Below are 24382 nucleotides of genomic sequence, written 5' to 3'. Positions count from 1 at the left end.
AAATGTCAATCACCAAATTTCAACAATTACCCCTTCAGGGCCAATCTTGTTTCACCTATGACCTCTATTTCCAGTGAATTATTTTTAAGCAAATTCTAAATATCATATCAGACTATTTTTTTTAAAAAAATATCGCAACAAAATAAATATACCAAAGATTTTTGGTATGTACATTGCTTACTCTGTGTGGTGGTCTGGGTGTTAAACTTAACTGACACCTTGAAGAGGCTATTAACAGAATTCAATAAATACTTTTATAACAGAAATACAGTGAGAAGAGAAAAAGAAAATGTTTAAATTGTAATAGTCAAACAAAAAAAAAAGAAAAACATGATATTAATGGTCCACAAAAATAACTTGAAAAGGGCTGGGGATACAGCTCAGTTGGTAGAGTGCTTGCTTCAAACACACAAGTCCCTGTGTTCAATTCCCAGCACCACACACATACACACACACACACAAAAAAAAAAAAAAAAAAAAAAAAAAACTTGAAAAGGAGCTGGGGTTGTTGGTCAGTGGTAGAGCTCTTGCCTGTCACACGTGAGACCTTGTGTTCAATCCCCAGCACCACATTAAAAAAATAAATAAAAAATAAAAATAAAGATATTGTGACCGGTCTGGGATTGTGGCTCAGCAGTAAAGCACTCACCTAGCACTGCGAGGTCCCAGGTTCGATCCTCAACACCACATAAAAATAAATAAATAAAGATACTGTGTCCAACTACAACTAAAAAAATTTTTTTTAAAAGATATTGTATCCATCTACAACTAAAAAAAATTTTTTTAAATAAGTAAATAAAAGTATTAAAAAAAAACTCAAAAAGACCTGGATTTTAAGGATTTCAAAACTGATAATAAAGATTACATAAATATTATTTTAAAAGATTCCACCTAAGACATTTGTGGATAACAATCTATAATTAAAACAGACTTGGTAAGGGTGGTAATGAGATGGAGCTGTACCTATCTAAGAGGGTTCCTTTAGGAAGGAACACCTATGTAGGGTGAAAAGAATATACAGGAGTTAATCTACTACATGGAAAGAAGGAACTTTCCAGGCCAAATGAATGCACAGTTGCTAGTGCTGGACATGAAAAGGGGAAGAGACTTAACGTATATTAGAAGAAAAAAGTATATTAAAGGCGGCCAGGATGGATGGGGAGTAAAATTCTGACATAAGAGTGGTATTAACAAAGGCCAGTGAGGTAAGAGCAAGAGAGATCAGAGAGCCCCAAGAAATAACTCAGTCTACTATGGATTTATAGAGAAAACCGGAGCAAACCTAGAATTTAGTAGTCAGATATTTACTGAGATTCCACCCTATCCAGACCCTTTTCACCAACATTCTCCAAACAATAAAAATTTTAAGAGAAAATAAAAGGGAATCTAGGTTCTTATCACTTACTTTCAAATTTCATAATTAAGCTTATTCTCAGTTTGGGCTCCTGATTATTTTTCCAGTCTGTACTACTCATTTATGTTTAACCATAGTTAGTAAATTCTTCATTCGTGTGTTTAAAAATTTGAGAAAACTAATAGTAGATTCAATTGTCTAATGAAATGAAAAAAAGGGAGGGACATAAAAATTGTTATATTACAGATAAAAGCTCAATGTTTTCTATATCACAACAGGGGTATAAGAGAAATGGGGAGCCGATGTAAAACTGCCAAACGGAATTCCAGTTGTCGCAAGCATCCTCAACATCATCAGAAATAGTTTTCAAAAAGAACAAAACAAAACATGGACTTTGTGGGGGTTTTTTTTCCCCAAAATTTTCTCTTTTAATACAGAATCTTAACTAAAATTTAAAGATGATTTTCACTAAAAATTTTAGAGCAGAATTAGAGTTAATGTAAAGAATAGGCTTATTTGATTGAAAACTATTAAATTTTCTTTATTAATCAATGTTTAAAACATGATTAAACAAACAGTTTACCCTCTGGATCTCCATCCCACCTCTGCCATAATACTTATAAAACATACATATGTTATAAATAATAATAAAATATTTAAACAGAAAAAATGGATTTTCTTTGAATATTCTACAATCTTATACATAAAAGTTTACAAAAAGTAAAAATGTAAATGCTTAAACATTCTAGAGGTATGTTTTCAAAGTGATGAACAGCATGTACATCTGCTATTGACAGAAGTTATGCATTGAATTCTGATATACCACTTTGAAAACTTACCAATCAGAAAATGTCATTTTTACCTCTTCTTGTCCAAATTGCTCCATAGAATCACAGTAAACTTCACTGTCTGAATCACTTGTCAAATGCTGAATTCCTGAAACATCTTCAACATGATCATCATTTATATCTAAATATGAACAAATACAAAAGTAGTATAATTATATTCTAACAGAAGAAAAACACATTCCATTTTCAAACTTCACCAGCTCTATATTATGTACATACTGAGTGACACACATGATTTAACAAGTCATACCCTTTTTTAAATTTAAATTTAGTTAATAGTTCCTTTTTTGTTTGTTTGTTTTTTGTTGTTATTGTTGTTGTTGTTGTTGTTGTTATTGTTGTTGTTTTTTAGTTCCAGGGATTGAACCGCGGGGAGCTCAATGACTAAGTCACACCCCCACCTCATTTTATTTTATATTTTCAAACAGGGTCTCATTAAATTGCGTAAGGCCTCACTAAGTTGCTGAGGCTGGCTTTAAACTTGAAATCCTGCTTCAACCTCCTGAGCAAATGGGATTACAGGTGTGGGCCACAGCACTGGGGTTAGTTAATAGTTCTTATTTGAAAAGATTACAAAGTATTTTACCACTGAATTCTATGAAAACACTGTCCTATTGAAACCTTAGAAAACCTAATAACCACCAAGCTCAGTGGCACATGCCTATAATTCCAGTGAACTGGGAGGCTGAGGCAGGAGGATCACAAGTTTGAGGCCAGCCTCAGAAACTTAGTGAGATCCTAAGCAACTGAGCAGACCCTAATCTCAAAATGAAAAAAAAAAAAAAAAAAAAAAAAATTTAAAAAGGACTGGGGATATTATTCATGGTAAAATACTCCTGAGTTCAAGCCCTAGTACCAAAAAGAAAAGAAAAGAAAATCTATGAAGTCAGCCTATAAGGCCTAAATTAGAGATGCAACTATGCAAGTTTGGTTGTTACGCTAAGAAATGATATTTCTTGGTTTCTGGACTAAACTGCACCACTGTTAATAATTCACCGTATGCACCTAGAACATGAAAAAACTATAAATTAAACTTATTGACTTCAGAACAAAGGCACCATATAATCAGAGGTTAAGAGAAATAATCGGGAAAAAAAATAAAAATTTGGAAGTTTTAGTTTAAAATATATTCTGAAATATCATATGGTTAGCATAAAAAAAAGTTTCAATACAAATATAAAATTTCTGGCTCTACTTCTCTGTCTTTCAAAGCTATAAAACCTTGTAACATTAATCAACCCTAAAAGATATTAAGAAATATTCTAAAATTTGAAACTATTTCTAAATACATTAAAATTATTAAAAGAAAATTTTAATTATAGGATAAATGTTAGACAAAAAAGCATTTGGGAACAATACCTTGGTGAATGCAGGCAGCAACTTTTTCAGTTTGCTCCAAGTTTTCATCTACAGGTTTTACGTCATCAGCACTTTGGTCATTTGGAGAAGAGTTGGCATGAATGTCATTCTGTATCTCCTGAACAAAGCTGTCTTTATCATAGCCATTCGTAACAATAATCTCTAAATTCTTATAATCTGATTTCTTCATCATCTGCTTAGCTTTCGTGAGAAAATGGAGAGAATAAAAAGTTCACAGTAGGTCAACTTCTGATATTATGTTCTAATATCTGCTACTCATTTCCCCAATCTATCATAATCCTTTTGAAGGGTTTCCTACTTGAATCACAGAGATGGGGAACTCCTTGAAAAGGAGCTTATTATATGTTGAGGGTTTACTCAAAAATTGTATTAGCCTCAAAAGTTTTCAATTCCCTGTAAATCTTCTAAAAATAATCTTTCAAAGTCCTTATACTCTACCAGGCATAGACAAACTGCTCTAGAGAAAAGATCCAGCAGGAGCAATTATAATTTTTTAAAAAACCTCAAAGACTGAAAGCAAAACAAAGTTGTGTGGTTTGTTTTACTGTCTTGCTATATTCCCCTTCTAAAATAGTCTTCCCATGAATCACAGACAAGGCTCCCTGAATGCAGCTCCTGTAATTCTAGTGCTTGTCTTCATCAAAACTGATGCCTGGATGGAGGCTGGGGTTGTGGCTCAGTGTAGAGCTCTTGTCTAGCACGTGCAAGGCCCTGGGTTTGATCCTCAGCACCACATAAAAATAAATAAGTAAAATAAAGGTATTGTGTCCAACTACAACTAAATATGTGTATGTGAGTGTGTGTGTGTGTGTGTGTGTGTGTGTGTGTGTATAATTTTTGAGAGAGAGAATTTTTTTTTTAAATATTTTTTTAAAGAGAGAGTGAGAGAGGGAGAGAGAGAGAGAGAGAGAATTTTAATACTTATTTTTTAGTTATTGGCGGACACAACATCTTCGTTTGTGTGTGGTGCTGAGAATCGAACCCGGGCCGCACGCATGCCAGGCGAGCGCGCTACCGCTTGAGCCACATCCCCAGCCCCAGAGAGAGAATTTTTTAATATTTATTTTTTAGTTTTCAGTGGACACAACATCTTTATTTTTATGTGGTGCTGAGGATTGAACCCAGCACCTTGCGCATGCCAGGCGAGCGCACTACCGCTTGAGCCACATCCCCAGCCCTAAATATATAAATATTAAAAAAAAAAGAAAAGAAAGAAAAACGGATTCCTGGAGCCAAGCACAATGGTGCACATCTCTAATCCTAGCAACTCAAGAGGCTGAGGCAGGAGGATTCAAAGTTCCAGGCCAGCCTCAGCAATTTAGCAAGTCCCTGTCTCAAAATAAAAATAACAAAAGGACTGGGGATGTAATACCCCTGGGGTCAATACCTAGTATCAAAACCAAAAAAACTTATGACTAGAGGCTGGGAGTGTAGCTCAGTGGTTTAGTGGTAGAGTGTTTCCCTAGCATGTGCAAGGCCTTGGGTTCAATCCTGTGCACCACCAAAAAAAAAATTGTTTTTTAATTAAAAAAATAAAAATTAAAAGCTAGCCTATTTCTCTGAATTTTTATTTATTTATTTTAAAAATATTTTTAGTTGTAGATGGACATAATATCTTGATTTTGTTTATTTAATTTTTTCATGTAGTGCTGGGAATTGAACTCAGTGTCTCACATGTGCTAGGCAAGCGCTTTACACTGAGCCACAACCCCAGCCCCTCTTATTTTATTTTATTTTATTTTATTTATTTTTAGAAAGAGAGAGAGAGAAGAGAGACAGATAATTTTTTAATATTTGTTTTTTTAGTTTTCGGCGGACACAACATCTTCGTTTGTATGTGGTGCTGAGGATCGAACCCGGGCCGCACGCATGCCAGGCGAGCGCGCTAACGCTTGAGCCACATCCCCAGCCCCCTCTATTTTATTTTTGATAAGATAGTGAGAGTTTAACTTGCTTCTGGTCCTTGGTAATATAACCATGTCCATGTTGGAAACACTAACTTAATACTCCGTAATAGGGCCTTTGGTCCACCACAAACCTGAATATAAGGTCAACAACTCACATCCCACCAGATGCACTAACCTTGTACAGTACCATATCAGCTCAAGTCTTTGTATCTTTTCATCTTATTAGTGCAAAATTATTGGCCCATTATCCAAAGCTTACCATTATCCATTTGTTGTGCTCCTTTTACTTCTTGGGCCTCTTCTTCCTCGGACTCTGCTCCACTATCACTGCTTTCAGCTTTACCATTAACAGTCTTAGCATTTGGAGTAGAAGTTAGAACATTACCAAGATCTAAAACATGAAATGACCACTTAATCATTAATGTGGTAATATATGATAATTCTGTACTTTATAACTAATAAAATAATTTTGAATTAGAATAGTAGAATTTTATAGATAATTAACAGTATTCTTTTTGACTCCAAATACAAACTTATATAGGTAAATTCCTTCCATTATTAAGTTTAAAACAAAAATGATAAAACTATCTTAATTCCTTTATGGGCAAGGAGATAATAAATTACTTTTAAGTTAACATCAATCAAAACAGTAAAGTTAGAGATAAACAGTCTTCTTCAAACATATTAAATAAAGAGAATATACTATAGCACCTGAAAACATAAGTATGCTATTTTTGACCCTACCAACAATCTCATCAATATTTTAGTTGGAAGCTGGGCACAGTTATAATATAACAACTATAATCCCAGTTACTCTGGAGATTGAAGAAGATTGCAAATTTGAGGACAGCCACAGCAACTTGGGGAGACCCTGTCTCGAAATAAAATAAAAAGGGCTGCTGATGTAGCTTAGTGGTGGAGTGTACCTGGGTTCAACCACCAGTACAAAAAAACAAAAACAAAAACAAAAAAAAAACCTGTAATTCAATTCGATTTAAACAATTTTTCCCCTTATTATCTTGAGGATTTCAGGTACACAACTCACATTCTTATGTATTAATTAATTAACACATGTATTAATTAATTAATACCCAAGAATTTCCTTAAAGCATCAATTAATGTAATGTGATCTCAAAGCAGCAAATTGTTGTCTTGGACAAAGTTAAGCCCTCAGTGTAAATGTGTCAAAACTTCTTCTCAAACTATAACATGCATAATCAACTAAAATCTACTTAAGATACATATTCTGAATCAGTAGGTCTGTGGTACTCTAAAATTCTGCATTTCTATAAAGTTCCCATGTGTTGCCAATGTTTTCGGACCACATTTTGAGGAACACAGAACACCATTTTCATCAACTCTTTTTTTAAAGAGACTAAAGTCTTCTTAGAAGGCCAAAAGAAGTAATTTTCCTTCATACACTTTTGGGCTTTATTTTCTGTGAAATGAATGCATTTTGGATGCTTCTCTGAATCCCAAATAATATATTAAATTCCAAAACATCATACACCTTAAACAATCAGGCCTATATTTTTATTTAAGCCTACCTAATTAAAGAAACAACAGAACAAAAATTTAACTCTATTATTACAAAATCATGGCAGCAGCAGCATATATTTTTTGTTTGTTTCTTTTTATGGTGCCGGGGACCAAACCTAGGACCTTGCACAGGCTAAGTAAACAGTATTCTACCACTAAGCTGCATCCCAAGCCTAAAGTATTGTATTATGTACTTTTTTTTTTTTTTCCAGTGCTGGGAGTCAAACCTAAGACCTTGTACATGCTAGGCATGGAAACAGCATAGTTTCTGAATCTCTCTGACAACCAGAAAAAGGAAGAACAACAAATTTAAATAGCCAAGAAACTACCCACCCATGAATATCTTCAATAAAATGTAAATACGAATCACCTAAACCCCCATTAAATGGATAGTTGTAACAGAACTACTTCACAGCAGTAATAGCGGTCTCATTACAGTTCTGTGATGAACTAGAAAAAGTAAAGGAAATTACTCTTGAGGCCAACTCAACATCCAAAAACCAATTAATGCAATATACCATATTAATAGATTAAAGGACAAAAGTCACATGATTATCACAATACATGAAGAAAAAAACTGAACAAATCCTATTCTCTTCATGGTAAAAGTGCTAGAGAAACTAAGAATACAAGGGCATTTCCTCAATCTGATAAAAGACTTTGGAAAAATTAGGATCATATTTAATATTAGTAAACTCCTAAAATAAGGTACAAGACAAACAAATGGAGAACTTATACTTTCACATTTTGAAACTTATTACATATGTATATTCTGAAAAAGACTATGTGAAACTGATACATCTGTTCCACTGGGTTTAAATGTCTACTTTTAAGAGGATGCTTTGTTTGGAAAAAAAAAAAAAAGGAGTCAAGATTACAATTGGCCTGAAATTTGGAAATTCTTACAAGATTACAAACACTTCTTATTTCACTTCTAATATTATTTCTTACAAACATACTTTCAATATGTAAAATATCATGTACCTAGTTAGTTACTCTCAAAAGCTTCTGAAGATCAAAAAGAGAAAATCATCTAACTAGCCATCAGAATGGTCCAAGTTAAATAAATTACAGTGTATTCACAATTCCTTACTGACAACTCTTGGATTCAGAAATTTTTTAATTTTGCAAATATACATGACATAGTATGTTATATAATACTTCCTATGTGGAATCTCAAACAGCTCACTAAAAATAATAACATAATTATTATTTTTATATAACAATATAATCATTTTTTCAGGAAAATATGTTAGTCACACTGAATCATACAAAGAATCAAAATACCCTCATGTCATTTCAGATAAAGTTCTATTCCACAATGAGTTCATATGAGGTCAGGTTTTTATACCAAATGAGTTACAAAACAACCTTAGGTTTTCAAAGCTTTGGGGATTAATAAATTAAAGAAAAGTAATTAGTGCTGCGCACTTATAACTATCATTTACTCTTCCTTGTTTTGTACTTTATTATTCAAGAATGCTTCTGGCCAGTAGATTAGACACTACTGAAATAGGTCAAAATTCCCACCTGTATTCTAACAGTATGCTTGATACAGAAAACATTTAAGTTTTTTTTCCTCAGCTTAATAAGCATAAAGTATAAAGAGAATTATTAATATTTGGTTCCTCTGCAAAATAATATAGAATGGTGTGATTCAGAATTATGCACAACAAACAAGCAGACACTGTCAGTTATACATGGTTTATTGCCATGAAAGACACAAACTTTAAGGCCTTTTAAGAGCACAGGAAAATTACTGTTCTGAAACACTACAAATCTGTTGATTATTAAAAGATGCCTTATGAACAGGAATCCAGGCTAATTTTTAATTAAAGCATATACAATTTTCATCTAAATTTACTCTTGTGGTTTCATATCATCATTCTGCTTTCTAAAAAAATTTAAAGAGCAAATGGTTACTGTTAATGCCAGTAGATCTAGCATTTTTTTTAACTCCTTCTGGTAGGCAAAACATAATCTATTGATCCTTTACTGAAAAAAATGCATATTTTTTAAAAGAGATACGTGAATTCACTGAGTCTTGTTTTTGCTTGTTATGCTATAGTTAAGCCATACTGTAAACATACCCATTTTGAAATTAGATAGAAAATATTTTACTCCATGGAACTGTTATTCTAATTCATACAGTAAAACAGAAAATGATTCATCAAAACATACTTTTGTTCATACTAAGTGAACCACCTAGCATGTTTTAACAACAGTTAAGGTTAAGAACCTAAGGATTTATAGTATTTTAGAACTTTATACAAATGTGTTTTCTTGGAAAAAAATTCCCAACCTACAATAAGTTCTACAAATTTGTGCAGAATGCTTTTGGTTTGTACATATCAAACAAAATTTTTATATGGATTTCATTATTCCTACCTTCTAAATATTTAGAGATTTTCTCCAGTCGGACTGGCATGTGAAAGTAAAAATAAAAATTAGACATATAAATATTAATGCATGTATAATCTATAACTGGCCAAATTTTAAAAATAGGTAAAATAGTCCAACCTGAGGTTAAATCAGAACTCCTTCCACTCTTTTTGTCTTCTACAATTTCATAAAATGGACCTATGACATGTAGCAATTCTTCAACTTTTTCAGTCATTGGCATAGTTTCAAGAATCTGTAATCAAAAGAGACAAATATTGTAAAATTACAAACTATTAATTTGACCTGAATTAATATTAAATAGCTTATGGTTTCCAATTTATTAATAATTTGGAAATCTGAAGTTCATTAATAAATTCTCTTAAGAATATATATTAATTATATGCCTAATATATACATACTCCTAGAAAAGTTGTAAGTATATTAAAGATCTAAAAAGTATTCTTATTTATTTTTTAGTTGTAGTTGGACACAATACCTTTATTTTAAAATTATGTGGTGCTGAGGATCGAACCCAGTGCCCAACACGTGCTAAGCGAGTGCTCTACTGCTAAGCTACAACCCCAGCTCCTTATTTATTTTTATTCATGCATTATAATTATACATAATAATGGGATTTTGGGGGGTGTTACTGGGAATTGAACCGAGGGGTGCTCTACCACTGAGCTAAACTCCCAGACTCTTTTTTCTTTTTTCTAATTTTTATTTTTAGACAGGTCTTGTTAAGTTGCTCAAACTTAACAATCTTCTTGTCTCAGCCTCCCAAATTGCTGAGATTATATATGCCTGCACTACCCTACCTGGCTGTTTAGATGTATTTTTAAAATAGCATGTATTTATATTTTTTAAACTCACAGCAGGTCTAGACTCATTAGTCACTCTCCTTGCTTTACTGTTCATTTACTGCCTGATTTCACAATAGACTTTAAGCTCAATACAAAAGAACCTTTATCTAGTTTTGTTCACTCCTGTTTTTAGTGTCTAGCATATAAAAGGTATTTAACAGTCTGGTTTAAAACTCTAAAATTCTTATTCAAATAACATGCTTTTATTTTTAAACCAGATACAGAGTAGATCATCAGTAATCTATGATTATAAACAAGTCTGATATTATTTTAAGCTGAGATAATACCCATAACATCACCACCCTCAGTGTGTTCCAATATGGAAGGTAGGTTTTTGGGAGAGACTATACCAAATGAACAACAGTAACAATAACTAGTTTTAGAGATTATCTTTTGATTTTATAGCTCATAGTAAGTTATCTATTTGCTGTTCCTATCAATATTAAGGAGTGAAAAATGGTTTATTCAGAAAATTTCTTTTTGCTAAGAAAATACTTGTTCTGAGACTGAGAGCAGTCATGAGGGAAAATTTTATAACTTACTATATATATATTTAGGTTATGGTAATAATTTTAAGAATTAGATTCAAGTTAACTGAAACTATGGGGTAGTGTTTATTTTGAAGTAACCAAATCACAGCTAATATGCCAGAGATAAAACTGAAAACAATTCAACACTTTTTTCACTACCCCATATTGCCACAACATGAATATTGATTTAGCAGAATCTGGTAAGGCAACCAGATACCCTATCCTGAACCTCATTCAACACCTCCTTTGATCTTCCTCTAGAACAGATCTCTATTAGTTCTCTCATTAAAGCAATTTACAAACCACCAAAACAAAAAAACCTCCCTCCTTAAACTCTATAATTTGTCCTGAGCAACTCAGTTCAGTGTTTAGGTTACCCCATGCCCCATAAAATAAGAGTGAACTTTGGAGTTGAAATGTCAGAACTAAATAAATGGAGTATGTACCAACACTGAACAAATATAAACAGTATTCTTTCAGTAAGGCAGAACTTCAGTAGAAATGACACAAGTGGCCACCACAAGACCTACCTAGATTTTAAGTTTCTGATGAAGAAACTAGAAATCAACGACCAAAAAAATTCTCTCCCTTTCAACAATGCTGAAATACAAAAAAAGGTACACACATGCATGTGTTCAGGCATACAGGAGACATACAGGAAGAGAGAGGCGTACACATATACATATAAGAGATAGAAACAGAGACACATACCCAAGGTCAAACAAGGAGACACAGGCAAATCTCAATCTAGAAGAGGTAGTACTCATCCACAGAAAGTTCAAGTTTTAAGTTAATAAAATTAGTTCAAGCGTAGACTTCTTCTTTTTTTCTTTAATATTTTTTAAGTAGTTGATGGATCTTTATTTTATTTATTTAAATGTGGTGCTGAGAATTGAACCTGGTCCCTCACACATGCTAGGTAAGTGCTCTACCACTGAGCTACAACCCCAGCTCCCCAAGTGCAGACTTTTAACGTTTGGTAAGCTGCATGGACTGTAGAAGAACAGCATTCAAAGCACAGTAATTTTTCTAGATATATCCAGCACTTTTCCTCAAAGAGACACATCATTTTTAGGTGATAAAAATATACTTGGAAAGATACATATATGCTTTATTAAAGCAAAGAAAAAATTCCTCAGGTTTTTCTTGTCTACAATGATCATATATTTTAAAGTTACCCAAGTCCCAATGCTCAATCTCTGTTCAATAATCTTAGTAATCACAAATTTAGTCTCTCCAGTGCTTCTGACCTTCTGAGGAGACTCACAGATAGCAATCCCAAGTATGCCAATGATTAAAAAAGTCTATCACCCACACAAAGTAAAGAAATTGGAATCCTACTTTTTCCCTCAGTCTCTAAAAGATGTTTATCATGAGTCAAATCTTAAAAATACAAGTCAACTCAAAACTCAGAGAAAGTCAGTGCTCTAGACTTGAGTAGCTCTAGACTAGACCCTCAACCATGGTAACTTCAGGTTCTATCCTTTATAAGATCCCACTCTAATCCTCCCTCTATTACAGCAGATATCCAATCCTCTTAGAAATCCTGACACAATTAATCTGGAGTCATGCAAGGGCATCTGTACCAGTGAGTCTAATGTGCAGACAGGATTAAGTACACTGATTTCTCTTTAAATTCCACAGACAATGTATATTATTCAAGTGTTGAATGAATATTCTGGAAATCCCCATAAGATTTTGTAAAACTAGTACAAAAAATAGGATTTTATACTTCCCATTGATTATATATCAAAATAAACTTCAAAGAAATGGATTTTTCCTTAAAACCATCTTTCTTACTTTATTCACTCAAAGCTAAAACAATTTTGGATTCCAGAAACTTTTTTGGTGATATTTTTTTTTTTTTTAAAGAGAGAGTGAGAGAGGGAGAGAGAGAGAGAGAGAATTTTTAATATTTATTTTTTAGTTCTCGGCGGACACAACATCTTTGTTGGTATGTGGTGCTGAGGATCGAACCCGGGCCGCACGCATGCCAGGCGAGCGCGCTACCGCTTGAGCCACATCCCCAGCCCTTTTGGTGATATTTTACTGGACAATTTTATAAATTATGATAAGCAATATTCTACCAAACAGAATCCATTATAAAACACAAATTAATAAGGCTCCTGAAATCCATGAAATGAGATTTATATTCTAAAGAGTAATGGTACAATGATTTATGAACTATGAAACATGATTTAATGACTGCTTCAATTAGTAAATTATTAGAAAAAGTTACAAATTCAATAATCAAATCTTTGGGATAGTGTTCTATTCCACAAGATTATTTAGAAACATGCAATTTTTTTATACCTTTATTTTTTATGTGGTACTGAGGATCGAACACAGGGCCTCGCACATGCTAGGCGAGCACTCCACTGCTGAGCCACAACCCCAGCCCCTAGAAAGATGCAATTTTATCTACTGATGTTCATAAGCTGAACTCTGAATGTAATTTAAGACTTATCACATTTTCAATCTATAGGTATTTAATATTTTAGATTTAACTCTAAAAGTTAACTATAAACTTTATTTGTAATACAAAATAAAATTTTTAAAGCCTATTGAAGATAGTTTGTTTTTTTAAAATAGAGAAATAATTACAGAAACTCATATATGGAAGAAGTATTTTAAGAGAGCTAAAAGGCAGCACTATAATTTAAATGAGGGTGGAATGTACATTGTTTTATCCCCTTCTTACTTTAAATTGTGACAACATTAATTAGTAAAACTGGATAGGAAAAATATGTAAATTTTGCTTAATGTGGCAATTCAACCTTATACTATAGAAGTATATCCTCAAAATTATAATGACACTTAAAGTAAAGAGAAAGAAATAGGGGGCTGGGGCTGTAGCTTCAGTGGCAGAGCGCTTGCCTAGCCTGTGTGAGGCAGTAGGTTCAATCCTTAGCACCACATAAATATAAATAAAATAAAGGCATGCTGTTGATCTAAAAGAGAGAGAGAGAGAGAGAGAGAGAGAGAGAGAGAGAGAGAGAGAGAGAAAAGAAAAAGGAATAGTTATCAAACCAAACCAAAAAGGTTTTGAATTTTCTTTCTCTCTCTGATTTGAAAGGTTCTTTTTTTATTATATTAATGATACAGATAACCGCCAAAAGAATTAAACTCTGCCCTCTACCATAAAGTCCACTAAATAAAAATTGTGAAAATGTAACAAAGGGTACCACTTGAGCAGTGTAGAAGAGAAACAACTAGAGATTGATACCATCGAGCCATTTGGCAAAAAAACTATTCCTTTTTTACAGATTTTCTTTATGTTCAAAGATAATTTATTTAAGATTTTCAAACAGAATTAGATTTCACAACTTCTGACCCATGCCCAATATAAAATTCATGATTTTTTCATAAATGTATTCCTCAAAACAATGCCTTAGTCTCATGTGGTGGCACATGCCTGTAATCACAGCAACTAAGGAGGCTGAAGCAGGAGGATTCCAAGTTCAAAGCTAGCCTCAGCAACTTAGCAAAGCCTTAAGCAACTTAGTAAGACTCTATCTTAAAATAAAAAGGTTTGGGAATGTCTCTTAGTGTTAAAGAGTCCCTGAGTCCAATCCCCAGTACCAAAAACAAAACAAAATGCCTTCGATAGACTTAAAAGAGCTAGTTAAAAAGGAATGCCCTCCTCTGTAGTCCACAAGAATCCTAAAAGCATCGTTATCTTTTTCTGCCTTTAAAGGAATTATGCATTCACAGAAAAATGCTTGTTACTAGTAAGTCCACTGATGAAAATGCATCAATTTAACAGTCAAAACTAGTAAGAGAATATTGCTGGGGAGTCTTCTTAACTTTTTCTCCCAAATACAATGTTCCAAACCTGAAATACTTTTCAGACAGACCAGCACTTACAAGACTCCCAAGTAAGAGACACCAATATTTTCAAAGATTTGTTGGGCAAATATTTATATATATTTTTCCAAGATTCCTATTTCTGTACTTTTTCCAGAAGTTGACTACAGAGAAAGAAAGATGTAAAAAAAAAAAAAAAAGCTAAAATATTCCCACAATATAGTATCTTAAGGAAAAAATACTCCTGTTAAGATGAACTTTAACAAAGTACATAAAGTTCAAATAAACTTAATAATCTAGATTCTATAGCAATATACTACAATCTCCTTGTTCCTGAAAACAAAGCAGCTAATTTGTCTAATAAAAGTAAATTAGAGGGGCTGTGGCTGTGGTTCAAGCGGTAGCGTGCTTGCCTGGCATGCACACGGCGCTGGGTTCAATCCTCAGCACCACATAAAAAAGAAATAAAAAAATAAATATGTTGTGTCCACCAAAAACTGAAAAATAAATATTAAAAAACTCTCTCTCTCAAAGAAAAAAAAAAGTAAATTAGAGCTGCTCTGAATATTGTTATTTTCAACTACAAATTATTTTCCCTACCTTTTTCATTTCTTCAACATACGCAATCATGGCTTCTTCCTTGGTCATATCACCCAAAGAACTCCAAGCATCCCTAGCAATGAAAATACATACAAATAATAAAAAAATAACTGATTTTTCAATTGTAGAGATTACAACTTATAGTTGACACTATATGGTCAATTAATTTAAAATAGGTTCTACTTAAAGCCATTATTATGTTTCCAAAAAAATCTCATTACCAAATATGTCACCTGGAAGAGAACTATCAAAACAAAAAGAACTGGCAAATTAAATAGCATTAAAACAATAAGTAAATAACCTATCCAGATATTAATAGGTCACAGAAACTGTAAGCTCCCCATAAACATTGCCTAAGAATTCTTTAAAAGTTTTTACATACAATTATACAAAACAGTAGTGGAAATGAACATTTTAGAAGTCTACTGTCACAGCCAAGTTTTAAATGAATAGAAGTTTTGGTTAAAAGTTTCCACTAATTTAAATAAAAGTAATGTATACACTAGAACAAAAACTAAAAATGGTTCCTTACTTCTAAAAAAATGAAAATATGAAGGTAAGAAAGTGTTTAAATTCCTTGAAATATTTGCCTAATATGAAAATCTCTCTTTTTATACATTTTTCCCAGAAGGAATTTAACTTCACTGAAGTTCAATTCTAGGGAAAAAATGTTAAGCAAATAAGTAAATTTTCTTGAAACAAAGAATATATTGCTATTTCGTTTAACCTATTACTTTATTATCATTCATAAAGATCTTACTGGAAGTATCATATTTAGTACTTTTAGTGGCTCTTAAACATGCTTCATCAATTAACATACTTTGTTATAAGGTACAGTTGAAAATGGACTTTTGTGAGACATTTGTAAAGTGTGCAATGGTATTTTAAAAATATCAAATGTTAGTGGACTGGGAAAATGATAACAACATCAATAACTTATCATTCTTTAATTGTATTAAAAACCAAATTTATACTCAAATGCAGTGGCTCAGAAGTAATAACCGAGATAAAAAGTTAACATGGCAGTACCTGAGTCATATTTCTAGTTACATATTATCTGAAAGGCTCAAAGCAAACAGTATCAGTTGATGAACAAAAGTCATTACTTTTCTTGGCAGCTAAAAGAGGCAGGAAAGTTTATCTCTTGTACTTAGTTCAAGAGTTGCTTTGAGATTTAAAAAAAGAAAAACTACTTAGTTCAAGAGTTGCTTTGAGATTTAAAAAAAGAAAAACTATAAGAAGATGAACTGAAAATCCTTTGTTTTTGATGCACCTAACCTCTTGGTTTACTGTTTTCTTGTCTTGCCCAAGATTTTCCTATTTGTGTAAGTAAGACTGTATTGAAGAGCACCTAGAGGACAAAAACTGTATGCAGTACACCTAGGATATTTTATGCACTGGATAGTATATAACCACATAAGTAATAGCTGTGTGATAATTATTAAAATTGAAATCCTTTCTTGGCTCTATAAATGAAATTACCATTTATATCTTCCAATAGGATCCCAGAATCCAGGTCTTGAAAGCTTACAGGGTCCTTCAGTTGCCTGTTTATAGAAGCTATAGAACTTTAGCATCATTTCATTTGTTGGCTGGAATGAACCTATTGGAAACATACATTAAATACAAATTACTTGGGGAATAACACTGATAATCTATGGTTGTATATTAGCTTAGCCATGCAGTACTAATAGTGATCTGATATTTTAATAGTCAGATAATTTTTTCTATCTTAGAAACAAAAGTTATGGCAGTTTTATTAATTAATCTGCTCCTTGGATTAAAAAAAATCAAACTCTGAAACTTTAAACTTAAACAATGCTAAACACGATTGAGAGGCTTGGGAGGCTGAGGCAGAAAGATTTTGAGTTCAAAGCCACCCTCAGCAACTTAGCAAGGCCCTAAGCAAATTAGTGAAACTGCCTCAAAATAAAAATTAAAAAGGGCCGGGGATGTGTCTTCATCAGTCTTACACAAATAGGAAAATCTTGGGCAAGACAAGAAAACAAGATGTTTAAGCATCTCTGGGTTCAATATCTGTACCAAAAAATAAATAAGTCAGTCAGTCAGTCAGTCAGTAAGTAAATAAGTAAGTAAATAAATAAAATGAATAAACACTCTAAGGGTATAACCAAAATAACCAAAAATAACCAGAAAACATCACATAAAATATATGGAAGTATAGGGCTGGGGTTGCAGTTCAGTGGTAGAGTGCTTGCCTACCACATGCAAGACCCTGGGTTCGATCCTCAGCACCACATAAAAATAAATAAATTAAATAAAAGGTTTTGTGTCCATCAACAAATAAAAATAATTTAAATATGGAAGTACAGAATAATGTTATTAAGCAAAATAAAGCTTATGAAAAATCAAAGCTGACTAGCATAAACGAAAAAAAGTTAGAAACATACTTTGGTTAATAAAGTATCAACAGTAAAAAACCCAACTCCTCTTGGCCAAATTTCAATTTCCCACTGGATAAGGAACTTTGGCCAAAGCCAACCAGTGTGTACTTTAGTGGAAAAAGAACTAATGCAATATAAAACAGATTTCTCAATTTCTACCTTTGTAATTCTGGTTATATCAGTTTTTTGAAGATAAGTCTTCATATATGCTTCTAGCATATCTATCAATATTCATAACCTCTTTTATATTTGAAATTTTCAAAGTGTATACTCAAGTACCATGAGTTGGAATATAATTTTTTTTTCCCACACTGTGAATTGATCTCAGGAGCTCTCTGCCACTGAACTGCATCCTCAGCCCTTCTTATTTTTTAAAATTTATTCTAATTTTTTATTACAACAGCAGAATGCATTACAATTCATGTTATACAAATAGAGCATAATTTTTCATCTCTCGGGTTGTACACAAACTAGAGTTACACCATCGTGTCTTCATACATGCTTCTTATTTTTTATTTTGAAATGCTGTCTCACTAAGTTGCTAAGGCTGGAATCAAATTTGTAATTCTCTTGTTTCAGCCTCCAGAGTAAATGGGATTACAGGTGTGTGCCACCACACCCAGCTACAATACTCTTAAAATGAAGAATTGGAATGCTAGTTTTTTTGTTAATAGATAACTGGCTAGATAATTATGATACACACAAGTAACAGAATATATTATAATGATAGCCCCAATAATGGCCTGATAAATTTCATGATCTTCTATAAACTGTAGGTTAAAAACAGCATATACAATGTGATCTATTTTTTACAAAATAAGAATTTACATACATGAAAAGTACATCAAAAGGCTATACAACAAAATGTTTAAAGGAGCTACCTCTGGATAGTAGATACACAGATTATTTTATTTTCCTTTTTACTTACCTATGTTAATTTTTTTTTCCAGTATTAGGGACTAAACATGCTTAGCAAGCAATCTATCTCTGAGCTACATCCTCAGTCAATTTTCTTTTACTTTGAAACAGGGTCTCATTAAGTTGCTTGAACTTGAGATCCTCCTGCCTCAGCCTCTTGAATAGGTGGAATTACAGGCAAATGCCACCACACCTGGCATTTGTTTAAATTTTTAACATTAGTGCATATTACTTTCAAAGCAAAAATTATTATACAAACAAAAACTGTAAGAAGGTATTTTGAAAACTTCATGACTTCATACTAAACAGATAACATGTGAATCAAAAGCTAGTCATTTATAAAAATGGAAATTACAACACTGACAAACTGAGAACTGGTGTTTCAGGTCTAATCAAGAATGAATAATTGGGGCTGGGGTTGTGGCTCAGCGGTGGAGCACTTATCTAGCACATGCGAAGCCCTGGGTTCAATCCCTGGGTTCAATCCTCAGCACCACATAAAAATAAGTAAATAAAATAAAGGTATTGTTTCCAACTACTTCCAAAAAAATAAAAAAATGTTTTTTAAATAAAAGAATGAATAATTGGGCTGGCGATGTGTCTCAAGCGGTAGCGCGCTCGCCTAGCGTGCATGGGGCCCGGGTTCGATCCTCAGCACCACATACAAACGAAGATGTGTCCGCCGAGAACTAAGAAAAAATAAATAAATGTTAAAATTCTCTCTCTCTGTCCCCCTCTCTCTCACTCTCTCTTTAAAAAAAAAAAAAGAATGAATAATTAATCCTCAATCACAATAACAATTATCTATATGAGATAGGCACATTTGGGAGTATCTACTAGATACAGTGTTTCAATGATATAGTTGTTTTTTATGCAACAAAGGAAAAATGCAGAGAAAATTGTTAAAAATGGTTACCAATGAGTAACACAAATCTACGTTTGAAAATTCAAAAACCTCATCTCTTAATGTCTTCAGTAAGCCAACAAAGTAAGATATTTTGTGTGTATGGTGCTTGAGATTGAATCCAGGGCCTTGTGCATTCAAGGTAAGCATTCTATCAATTGAGCTATACCCACAGCCAACAAAGTTAAGATTTAAAGGTTTATAGGCTTAGCTCAATGACACATACTTTATACTAAAAAAAAAAAAAAAAAAAAAAAAACTTGCCAGATGCAATGGCACTCTCCTATAATCCTAGAAACTTGTTAGGCTGAAGCAGGAGGGATGCAAGTTCAAAGCGAATCTCAACAATTTAGTGAGGCCCTAAGCAACTTAGCAAGATCCTTAGCTCAAGTGCCATGGGTTCCATCCCTGGTACCAAAAAAAAAACCCCAAACAAACAAAAAAATTATTGAACATATTCTGCTGTGTAAGACTGCAGACAAAGTATGACGTATCTGATCTTTTGTCTTTGAGGCACTCACATGACATACTTAATATATGTATTTGAAATATTATCTAAGAATTTATATTTCTAAAAATCAAGGTCATTATCGCACTTAGCGCCTTAAGGCCCTAACGAACGTAGCTAAACCCTGTCTCAAAATAAAATAAAATTAAAATAAAAAGTGCTGGGAATATGGCTCAGTGATTAAGCACCCTTGGGCTCAATCCCCACTACCAAAAAAAAAAAAAAAGAATTTACTATTAAATATTAAGCAATAAAAACAAAACTATAAGATTTTGCTTTTTGTAAAATAGATCAGAGCAGATCAATTTTAAAAAACAGTGTTTTATAAAAATATTTAATAATTCCTGTGAACCAAAATAAACTTTCCCTCCTGAAAAAAATTAATTTAAAATAAAAATATTTGGGCTGGGGATGTGGCTCAAGCGGTACGCGCTCGCCTGGCATGCGTGCGGCCCGGGTTCGATCCTCAGCACCACATACCAACAAAGATGTTGTGTCCGCTGAGAACTAAAAAATAAATATTAAAAAAAAATTCTCTCTCTCTCTCCTCTCTCTCTCTTTAAAAAAAAATAAATAAAATAAAATAAAAATATTTAATAATTCGTTATAACAAACTTGTGGTTCAATGAATATTAGTTCAGTTTCAGAAAAATAACATGATCTTTGTGGGGAGCCAGTGGAGGGACAGATGCTGGGGATCACACTCAGGGTATCCTGTATGCTAAGTCTGAACTTCATCACTAAGCTACACCTCCAGTACTATTGTTAATTTTAACTTTGTAATGCCTTCTAAAATGTTAAGTAAATACAAACTCTTTTAATTAATTTACATGAGTTTTTTTTAGTAAGTTGACTAAACTGTTAAAAAAAAAAGTAGGCAGCAGACATTAAGTCTAGCTTTTTCAATTTTCAAAAAATTTGTACTACTTATATAAAACTCTTGGAATCATACCTTTCTATAAACACCCTTAACCTAACATTAAAATATCAATACTTAAATAAATTCCTATGTTATTTCTATATATTTTGTTTCTTCTAGCTTAACTTTCAATCCTCTCTATGACCTCCTTCAATGGAATGTTTGAAAGTATAAAAGAATCAGGAGACTAAGGCAGAGAATCACAAATTCAATGCAAAATAAAAAAATTTTAAAGGGCTGGGGATATACCTCAGAGCCTCCCTAAGTTCAATACAAAGTGGGGGCGGGAGGGGGGATTACAAAAGGGAACATTATTTTTTCTGTACATTTGTTTTCATAACTTTCTTTTTTCTTTTTTCCAAGGGTGTCACTGGGATTGTACCCAGGGCATCATTCAGCCTAAGTACCAGCTCTACAAAACTTTCTGAATCTACACTTAGCGAATTTTTGAGTGAACTGTATTGAAGATTCATTACTTAGCCAAATATGATTAATGAAAACCAAGAAGATGATATTAAATACTCTAGTAATATGTTTATATAGTCAGGTTTCCCACTCTGGTACAGTAATAGTGCTTAAAAGCATTTTTAAAAATTAGTTTATGATTTAAAATAATCCTTATGATGCAAAGGACATGAATTGCAAAGTGAAAATCTCCCTCCCCAAGCCACTCTACTTAGAAAAGGGGGAAAAAAAATAAATAATGGCTGAAAAACTTTCCAACACTGCCCACAAATAAAATTACAATTTACAGTTTATAAACTGTAAACAGGATAAATAAGAAGAAAAAACACATCTAAACACATCATAATCAAATTACTGAAAACCAAAGATAAACAAAGAAATGACATACTAAAAGAAAGAGAACAATAGATCTTTCCCCACAAGCTGCAAAGAAGGTCCAATATAAGTATATGTTAAACAAAACAAAACGCTAATACAACGGAATAGCAGCAAAAAAAAAAGGTACTGTATTTATTAAAATAAAAAGAAATCGTTTTACAAATGAATATTGCTATTTTTTCCTTTCCTTTACTTCTTCCTTTCCCTTACTTCATAGCAAAAGTTTTCAAAAGGTTTGAATTGTAGATTTTCGAGTATAGGGTACCAGGTATCCCACCCCAGAATTTTTTTTAACAAATCCGCAGTCATTAAATGAGAAGACTTTCGTTTTTAACAATCTAAAGAACTTAAAACGTGGATAACATTTGTCTGTGGCTTCAAAGATCAGCAGGTCGTTAATTCACATTCAATACCTCCCTACCAATTACATGCCTTTACAACACAGGAAAAAAGTAGGCTAAATAAGCCAGGCTTGAACCAGAAAGAAGGTTAAAGAAGGTGAGGTTTAGAGACCTGGGGCCTCTTCGGAAGGCTTTTCCAGCGGGGCCCAGTGCACGTACCATTTTTCGGCAAACTCTGGATCACCTTCACGGCCGCCTCAAACCTGGTTTCATGGACTGATCTAGTGTCCGCCATCTCCAGCCGCCAGCGCGGGCCCCGGTCCCAAGATCGGTCGGCAGGAATCAGGCAGCAGCAACAGCACCAGCTTTCCCAGGAGCCTGCATGAAACTGGAACAAGCAGCGCAGCCGCGGATCAACATGCCCCAAAGGGAGGAGGCCTAGGAGCGCAGCTGGTCAGTTCCCCCTTTGCCCTGCTCTATCCAGGCCACACACACATCGAGGTGGCCTCGCTCCTTCCTCCTCCCCGGGGCGTGACTAAGAACCAGAACCCTGCCCGCGACGACAGAAAATTAACTCACCGAGAGGAAGAGCATCTCTAGCAGAAGGCAGAGGGGGTCCGGCCACCGGTGGTCGCGGAGCCACTCTCCCACTCGAAGGACGCTGGCCGAACAACCACACCCCCCATTCCCGCGGAGTCGGTCTTTCAATCGGCACCCTGCCCACAGCCCCGCCCCGGAGTCACCGCAGGACCCACCAGCTGCCACCGCCGCCGCTGCTGCCGCCGCCGCCGCCGCGCAGCAAACCCCTCCCACCCGCCCCGTGGCGCTGACGGTCGCCGCCCGTGCATCCCCAGGAAAGGACCTGGGAGAGGCGAAAGAAGAGACTGCTGTCCAAGGGACCACCGACCGGGATTGGTCAGGGGAAGACTCTGTGCTCGGTTTTGTTCAGGAGAGTGGGAAACGAGGTCGCTATACTCTGGGATCACGGGGTTGGGTTCTGCCCCTGGGCCCTAAGGGCGCGCGTGGGTCTCTCCGGACAAAAACAAGAAAAGAAAAAGAAAACCAAACGCGAAAGATTGTGCAGTCCCCAGCTCCTGCCTTCTCTTAGGATGGGGCTTGAGGAAGGTAATGGGTCAGAAGCAAAGAGCTTTAGATCCAGACAGGCTCGGTGCGAACCTTTCATTCTGCCACTTGGATTCTGTGACCTAGCGCAAGTCTCTTAGCCTCACCAACGGCACCGAGATACCACTCCAAAAGGTACAGGATTGGGGACTTTGGATGGAGATGCTTGGCCCCCAAGTTATGACAGCTTTCACCGCCCCAGCCAAGGATGTCCGAGAAGCAATCAAAGGAGGTCGTCCGCTACTCGACTGGGTCGGAAGGGGGGCACCTTCCCCTACACGACTCCTTTCTTTGAGCCCCAGGAAGCCCAGCACACCCCTTATCCAGCCCGACTTAAAAGGGGATTGGGCGTGGGGGAGGGGCGTTAGAGGACCCTACACGAACCGTCAAACCTACAAAGGGATACTCTGGGCCTTCCCCGAGCAAGCACAGCTCCCCCGCTTCCTTGGGCATTGGGAAAGCGCCCCCAGACCCGTAAGGGGTGTGTTGTCTAGGGTTGCCGGAGCGGAGTGGTGCAACTCGGAAATCTCAAAGTCGCCCCACTGGGAGCATCGTTTTTGTCGGTTCAGGATGGGTTAGAGGGGTTACTAGCACAAATCTAGTCGCGGATCCTAAGTAACTTTTCTCTTCGAGCCCCGGTGCCGGCATTTACCTTAGTACTGCCGGCAAGGCCTGTCCGGTAATGTCCCCGACGCCCACCCCTCGCCCTGCCCTGCCGACTTATGGGAAATGTAGTCCTTCCTCCGCGGCGCTTCCGGGCGCCGGCGTTCCTCCCGCCTGTTCCGGTGGGCTTCTGGGTATGGCCCACCCTCCCGGCGTTTGGCGGAAATCCCTCCTCACGGCTGGGTCGCGCTTTGTGATCCTTCGCGGGGCCACATCCGCTTCTAGCAAAAGGGACTAAGTGGCTTTTTGGAGAGGTATCCTAATGTGACTGGACATGGTCGGGAGACGGGTTTAGTTTCTTGCCCTTGGTGCTTATTAACATTGAGATCATATATGAAGGCCAAAGAGTACCGTAATAAAGACTTCCGTTTAGTGAGTGGCTAGTGTTTTGACAATCTCCAGACACTCCGAAAATGCTGTAGGGTATTTACGAATGAGGAAATGGAGGCTTTTACTAGCGAAACTGCCCAAGGCCCTAGGATTTAATAAGCACCAGAGCCAAGATTCACATAATCCCCAAATTTGGCCTTTTCCCAGCACAACAAAGGA

General features: G+C 35.0%; 1 protein-coding gene across 6 annotated transcripts in view; it reads right to left on the bottom strand.

Moving 5' to 3' along the window:
• The window catches only part of ACBD5 (acyl-CoA binding domain containing 5), a gene marked incomplete at its 3' end in the record, with an annotated part of 46536 nt that extends 22480 nt beyond the window's left edge, over positions 1 to 24056 (bottom strand). For 2 of the 6 annotated variants that reach the window (XM_081300150.1, XM_081300151.1), the window contains exons 1-8: positions 22628 to 23816; positions 22268 to 22436; positions 16693 to 16813; positions 15211 to 15283; positions 9549 to 9663; positions 5749 to 5880; positions 3562 to 3762; positions 2217 to 2323 (exon numbers count right to left, since the gene is read on the bottom strand). In XM_081300150.1, the coding sequence (XP_081156276.1) occupies positions 2217 to 2323; positions 3562 to 3762; positions 5749 to 5880; positions 9549 to 9663; positions 15211 to 15283; positions 16693 to 16813; positions 22268 to 22436; positions 22628 to 22642 (933 nt within the window). In that variant the 5' untranslated portion in view covers positions 22643 to 23816. The other 4 variants (XM_081300154.1, XM_081300152.1, XM_081300153.1 and 1 more) reach the window with 4 other exon arrangements.
• Between the last annotated feature and the right edge of the window lie 326 nt (positions 24057 to 24382).

Source organism: Spermophilus citellus (genome assembly GCF_964194105.1).
Source record: "Spermophilus citellus genome assembly, chromosome: 6".
Classification (NCBI taxonomy): domain Eukaryota; kingdom Metazoa; phylum Chordata; class Mammalia; order Rodentia; family Sciuridae; genus Spermophilus; species Spermophilus citellus.
This window is presented reverse-complemented; position numbering and strand designations above follow the sequence as displayed.